Source organism: Haliaeetus leucocephalus, unplaced genomic scaffold (assembly GCF_000737465.1).
Source record: "Haliaeetus leucocephalus isolate CR32 unplaced genomic scaffold, Haliaeetus_leucocephalus-4.0 Scaffold202, whole genome shotgun sequence".
NCBI lineage: Eukaryota > Metazoa > Chordata > Aves > Accipitriformes > Accipitridae > Haliaeetus > Haliaeetus leucocephalus.
In genome coordinates this window covers 29,949-36,109 of record NW_010972638.1, presented here as the reverse complement: position 1 = coordinate 36,109, position 6,161 = coordinate 29,949, and the positions used below count along the sequence as shown (strand labels likewise).

Here is a 6,161-nt window from a genome sequence, read left to right as displayed (position 1 = left end):
ATCCTCCCTTCTGCCCCCCAACCCCTTTCCCACCCCCCAAGGCCATGGGGCTGCAGCTCCACAGCACCCTGAGCTAAGGGGTAGGGGACTGCTAGCACCCCAGGGTGGGTGATGGCGAGAGGATTCTTCCTCCAAAAAGCTTTTTATTAAAATATATTCCTATATTTTTACAACACCCTGTCACCGACAAGGTGGGGGGTGCTGGGGGTAAGGGGGGGGTGCCTGCCCCTCCCTCCAACCCTGCCCCAGAGGGTCCCAAACCACACGGCACCCCTGGGAGAGGAGGAGGAAGAGAGAGGGGGTAGCCCCAGAGCCCAGGGTGGGGGACAAGGGGAGACGCAGGACTTGGTCCTTTCCCCCCTGCAGGGTCCCGGGGCTGAAACAGAGACCCTGGGGTCTCCCCACAGAGCAGCACCCTGATCCCCCCCACAATGGGATTTGAGGCCCATGACTCCCCCCAAACAGCTCAGCACCCATGGGTGGGTGGTGGAGGGGGGGGGCCTCAGCTCTCGAACCACTTGCTCCTCTTGGGTGCGGGGGGGTCGCTGCCCAGGATCTTCCTCTTGTACCGCTCCACCAGCTCACTGAACCGGGCCTCGGCCCCCCCGCCCTCCCGCCGCCGTGCCTGCAGGCAGAGGCGAGAGGGGAATATGGGGGTCCCCGGACCCCCCCATGTCCCAGCACCAAGCTGGGCACAACCAGAGCCCGGGAGCACCGCTGGGGGGGTGCGTGAGAGGAACAGGGGCGCCCACAGGGTGCAAGGACATGGGAGGAAAGAGAGAGCCCACAGCCCCCCCTAATTAGAGGGATCTGACCCCAAAACCAGCCCGGGGGTGGGGGGAGCATGTGACCCTCCGTGTCCCTACCTGGGTGGGGGCCACCTTGCGCTTCTCCTTCCGTCGCTGGACTTTGGCCTTGGGCTGCTTGGGGAGGGGCTTCACCTTCCCCTTGTCGCGCTTCCTGGGTGGGGGAGAGCAGAGGGGGCACCCATGGGTGCCAGGTACGCCCATGGGCGCCTGCATGCACCCATACGTGCTGCCCCCCCTGGCACCCAGAGGGGACGATGTGGCCCAGCCCTGGGCCCCAGGGGAAGGAAGGGAAAAGCCAGAGACACCCACACCGAGGGGGAAGGACCCTGGGGGGACGCTGAGGGTGGAGGGAGAAGGGAGCGTCCATCATTCTCCCCCCTCCCTGCCCCATACCTGATCTTGGGCCCGCGGTGCGAGGGCAGCGCTAGCACCTTCTTCCTCGTAGTGCCATCCGGCAGCTCCACACGCTCCACCTGCGCCTCCGTGCGGAAACCGGACCAGGGCATGGTGGGAGCCGGGTGTCCCGGGGGAGCCGGGGCAGCCTCCTGCCCCCCCGCTGGTGGTCCCCCAGAGCCGTGGGAGCCCTCAGACCCCTTGGAAAGGGGTTTTTTCCTTCCCTGATGCTTCTTAGGGGGTCCCGCTGGCTCAGCTGCCCCGGCAGCAGCCGGCTCCTTCTCCGCTGGCTTCGGTTTCAGCTTGAGCTGTGCCAAATACCGCATCAGCGCCGGGGAGAGAGGACCAAGGGTGGGGACACACACACACACCACACTCCTACCAGGCTGCGCTGGGCTCGCTGTTCCTTCAGCTTCAGCTTCCGCCGATCCTCCAGTGAGAACTCCACGATGGGCCTCTGCAGGCAGAGCCAGGGGTGGGTGGCAGGCCTGGGGGGGCTCCAGCCCCCCAATAACACCAGGAGCACCCCCAAGAATCTCCCTGCCTGTGGCCCCAGGGGAGGCAAGTGGGGTGATGGGGAGACCCCGTGGGGTGAGAGCCCACAGGGCTATAGGGTGATGGGTGGCGGGCAACCCAAATGAGGTGGTGGGCAACCCCATGGGCAGAGAGGGAGGTGCTGGGGAGACCCTGGTGCTGGGGGGGGGGATTGGGGGGGCTAAGGGTGGGGCCATAGGAAAGACCCCAAGAGGGCCAGCCCGTAAAGTGTAGGGTTTTGGGGGGACCCTACAGGATCCCACGCAATGGGGTTGTGGGTGACAGGAAAGATGTGGAAAGAGGGGGACATGGTAAACCCTCTGCACCACCCCAGGGGGGTCCAGCCCCTCAAGATACCACCCCGACCCTCCCCTCGAGCTGCTGCACCCACCTTCTGAGCCCCGAAGAGACGAGGATTGTTGTTGATGCTCCGCAGGGCGGCCAGCGCCTGTTCGTGCTCCCCAAACTCCACGAAGGCGTAGCCCAGGGACTGCCCCTTCCCTCGCAGCTCCCGCATCACCCGGCACTTTTTTGAAGGGGTGGGGGGCACAGCACCAGCTCACCAACCTGTGCTGGGACCCCCCGCCACTGCCAGGACCCACAGGTCCACCTCACTGTAGGACATCCACCTCCTCTGCACCCCCAAACCCACAGCAGAGGGGACACTGGGGGGGACAGCCACCTCCTCTGCACCCCCAGCCACCCCCAAACCCTCCCCAGAGGGGACACAGGTCACAGGGGGACATGGAGCGGGGTGGGGGGATGACACCCACCTCCTTGATGCGCATGGCCTTGCCCCCGCCAGCCACCTGTAGCAGCAGACGCCGGAGCCGGGCACTGTCCACGGCCTTGGGCAGGTTGTGGATGCAGAGCCGGGTACGGGACACAAAAATGTTCTGGTCCCGCAGCTTCTGGTACTTGAGTTCCTCAAACTGGGAGAAATGGTGCCGTGAGGGGGGAGTCGTGCCCCCCACCCCTCCCAGGGGGGCCAGACGTGCCGTCCCTAAGCTGCCACAGCCCCCAGGGTCTGGAGTCTGCTCACTCACCCGCGCCCGCTTGGCCATGTCAGCGTCGCTCACGCCCTCCGCAGCCTTCGTCCCGGCCCGGATCACTGCCGGTGGGGTGAGATGGGGGATGTTGGGAGAGCGAAAAGGGGGTGTTAGGGGTGGCTGGGACCCCCCCGGGAGCCAGTACTCACAGCCTTCACGGGCCAGGTAAAGGTTTCGGGTGCCCGTTGGCTTCTTTGCCTTCTGCCCACGGAGTTTGTGGGCCTCCTCGCGGCTCACGGCTGGGTCGATGCGGAGCAGCCGCCCATCCAGCCGCAGACCCCCGCCCTGCGAGAGGACAGAGCTGGGGGTGGGGGGCACAGTCAGGATCCCACACCGCCTGGGCTGGGGGTCCCAGGAAGTGAAATGACCCTGGAGAGAGGGGGATGACCCCACAGGCATCCCCCAAACCCAAGGCGGGAGGGCTGGTGCTGCCCCCAAGCCCCTGGGAGATCCTTCGTTGCCCCTGGGGGGGGGCCCTGGCCTCCCCATGCCCCCAGGGGGGTTGTCCCTGGTCTCCCCCGGAGAGGTTCCTCATCACTCTGCTCACCTCACTCTCCTCCTGGGCAGCCTGGAGGCATTTCTGGGCGGCTTCTTGTGTCAGGAACTGAGCAAAGGCACAGCCTGGGGACAGAGGGGGGCTTGGTGAGGGGACAGGGACAGGAGGGGGTGTCCGTCCCCCCCCCTCCATGGGACCCCCCACCCAGGTTACCTTTGGAGTGCTCTGTGTCGGGGTGCAGGACGACGCGGACATACTTGAGGTCCCCAAATTGCTGCAGCATCTCCCCCAGCGCCTCCTCCTCCGTATCGAAGGAGAGGTTCCTGCGATTGGGGTAGGGGGGGACCGTTGAGGGCAGCCCCCCTCCCCGGCATCCCCCCAGGCCCAGATCCACCAGCGTGGCAGAGAGGGGGCCCCCCCGCTCTGCCCTCCAAGAGATCCAGCGCTCACCGGATGAAGACGGTCCTGCCCTCGCCCACATCTGAGGGGGGCTGCCGCCCCTTCCCCTGTTGCTTCTTGGGTGCGTCCCCCCCTGCAACCACAAAGGAGCCGGCAGTCGGTGCCTGCTGGCCACACCGCAACAGCTTCCAGACCCCAGGGTAGCCCCCCCAGACCCCAAGGAAGCCCCCCCCAGTCACTAACCCAGTCACCCTGCCTGCAGCAGCCCACCCTACCAGCCTCCCCCACAGAGCAGAATAGACCAGACCTTCCTCCTCCTCTTCCTCCTCCGAGCCCTCCTCCAGCTCGCTATCATCCTCGCTGCCTCCTTTGTCATCATATTCTTCCCCATCTTCCTCCTCCTCGCTGCTGTCTGCGACTGCCGTCCCCTTCCCAGACCTGCAGGAATCAGGGCAGAGCTGGCCTGGTCCCACAGCAGCCCCGAGCAGGGGTAGGGGGACAGGACAGGGCTCTGTCTGGGGGTCCCACAGGGGGACAAGCCCAGGGCTCTGTCCCAGAGTCCCACGGGGGTGGGGGTCTGCATCCCAGAGCAAGGCCAAGACCCCCCCAGATCAGCCTCATCCCTCCTTAGCTGGCACAACCCCTTCTCTCACTCACCGGCCTCGTGCCTGAGATGAGGAGGACTTGCTCTTTTTCATCTTTCCAACTGCTTTTTTGTTTTCCTCCTCTTCCTCTTCTTTTTCCTCTTCTTTTTCCTCCTTCTCCTCTTCCTCCTCCTCCTCAGCATCACCCGGACTCTGCTCTTCAGCCTCCCCAGGTTTCTCCTCCTCGATTTCTGCAAGGCGGGACAAAGAGACAGGGACGAGGGGACAGTCCCCCCCAGTGACCCTCTCTCCCCCCTCAAGCCAGAAGCGGGGTGCAACTGCCTCCGACACTGCCAGTAGGGGAGCACCCAGCTGGGCCCAGAGCTGTGCCGGGAGGGGGGTTAGGACCCTCACCGTCGGGCTGGCTGCCCTGCGTCGCCTGGTATTTGTCCTTGGCCACGGCCCAGTCCACTGCCACGGGCCGCCCTGAGGAGGCAAATGGACATGGGGACATGCCATCAGCGTCCCCCCCTTCTCTCCCTTGCAAACCAAAGCTGCCCAGACAGTCTCCTGACGCTCCGCAGGGGAAGGGGGCAGAAGGCAGGGGGCAGGGGGAAGGGAGCAAGGGGAAGGGAGCAAGGGGAAGGGAGCAAGGGGAAGGGAGCAAGGGGAAGGGAGCAAGGGGAAGGGGCAGGGGGGACACCCCACAAAGCTCCCCCTGCAGCAGGGGAAGTGGGGAGAAGCACGGTTGAACCTTTGATCTCTTTCATGTTCATCCCCCGGAGCGCCTTGGTCGCTTCCAGCATGTTCCTCAACTGCACAAAGGCGAATCCCCGCATCTTCCCATCTGCAAGAGCCAGGAATGCTGCTCCACACCTGCTGGCAGCTGCCCCCCGCTCCATCGGCAGGGCCAGGTTGCCGGCACAGAAATGCCACCACCCCGAAAACGGTCCCTGGCACGGGGCTCACCTGGCTTCCTGGGGATATTCACCTCCAGCACAGTGCCGAAGGGCGAGAAGAGAGATCTCAGGTCGTCCTCGGAGCACTGGGGAAGGACCAGCTGGGTGAGGGAAGGGGGTGGGGGGGCCCCGGGAGCCGGCAGTGCCTGCTGGCATGCTTCCCTGGGGCAGGCAGTGATGTGGGGGTCCCCTCCCTGCACTGCTCAGGGTCACGCCAGCGCTGGCTGGGGGCAGGGTGTGGAGCCAGACCCCCCGTACCTTGAAGCTGAGGTTGCGGACGATCAGCCGGGCCTTCCTGGAAGCGGCTCTAGGCTTCTTCGGTCTCGGGGGGGCTGCGGTGGCGGCCTTGGGGGCACCTGCAGTGGAGAGAGCGGGTATTTGGGGAGAGCACGGCCTGGGGACAGACCCAGGGCAACTGCCGGTCCCTGAGAGCACAGGCAGGGAACAGGACTCCCAGCTCACCCACTGCCGCCTCCTCCTCCTTCTCCTTCTCCCGCTGCGGCTTCTTCCTCCCCTCCCTGGGCCTCTGCCGGGCTAGTGTCACACTGAGCTGGCGGCCACCGAGGGTGGTGGCCTCCTGCAGAGCTCGCTGGGCATCCTCAGGCAGGGAGAAGGTGACATAGCCGAAGCCGCGGCAGGTCTTGGTGCCTGGGGGTAGTGGAGGGGAGCAGTGAGGCCCTGCAGCCCTCCCCAGCTCTCACCATCAGACTGTCTCCGTCCCACGGGACCACACTCAGCCTGGTTCCCAACTGCCCCTGGGCCTCCTCCTGACACCCCCCAATCTACCTGTGTCCCGCCCCCAGTCCCTCCCAGTGCTCACGAGTCCCCCCTGAGCCTCCGCACCTTCCCCCAGCCCTCACTCCCTGCGCCCCCCAAACCCACCTCTGTCCCACCATCTCTCACCCTGGATAACTGATACTCCTGACCCACCCCCATCC

The 6,161-nt window shown here is 65.7% G+C and overlaps 1 protein-coding gene across 1 annotated transcript in view; it reads right to left on the bottom strand.

Annotated features, from left to right (window-relative positions):
- Window positions 1-502: 502 nt before the first annotated feature.
- RBM28 (RNA binding motif protein 28) overlaps window positions 503-6,161 on the bottom strand; it is a 14,657-nt gene continuing 8,998 nt past the window's right edge. Inside the window, exons 2-20 of the mRNA XM_010566047.1 lie at window positions 5,689-5,901; window positions 5,482-5,585; window positions 5,234-5,309; window positions 5,019-5,111; window positions 4,679-4,750; window positions 4,427-4,515; window positions 4,338-4,369; window positions 3,988-4,118; window positions 3,732-3,813; window positions 3,495-3,604; window positions 3,333-3,406; window positions 2,935-3,070; window positions 2,783-2,847; window positions 2,510-2,668; window positions 2,128-2,262; window positions 1,585-1,659; window positions 1,203-1,510; window positions 867-960; window positions 503-625 (exon numbers count right to left, since the gene is read on the bottom strand). Coding sequence (XP_010564349.1) covers window positions 503-625; window positions 867-960; window positions 1,203-1,510; window positions 1,585-1,659; window positions 2,128-2,262; window positions 2,510-2,668; window positions 2,783-2,847; window positions 2,935-3,070; window positions 3,333-3,406; window positions 3,495-3,604; window positions 3,732-3,813; window positions 3,988-4,118; window positions 4,338-4,369; window positions 4,427-4,515; window positions 4,679-4,750; window positions 5,019-5,111; window positions 5,234-5,309; window positions 5,482-5,585; window positions 5,689-5,901 — 2,171 coding nt within the window. The remainder of the gene's footprint in view (window positions 626-866; window positions 961-1,202; window positions 1,511-1,584; window positions 1,660-2,127; window positions 2,263-2,509; window positions 2,669-2,782; window positions 2,848-2,934; window positions 3,071-3,332; window positions 3,407-3,494; window positions 3,605-3,731; window positions 3,814-3,987; window positions 4,119-4,337; window positions 4,370-4,426; window positions 4,516-4,678; window positions 4,751-5,018; window positions 5,112-5,233; window positions 5,310-5,481; window positions 5,586-5,688; window positions 5,902-6,161) is intronic.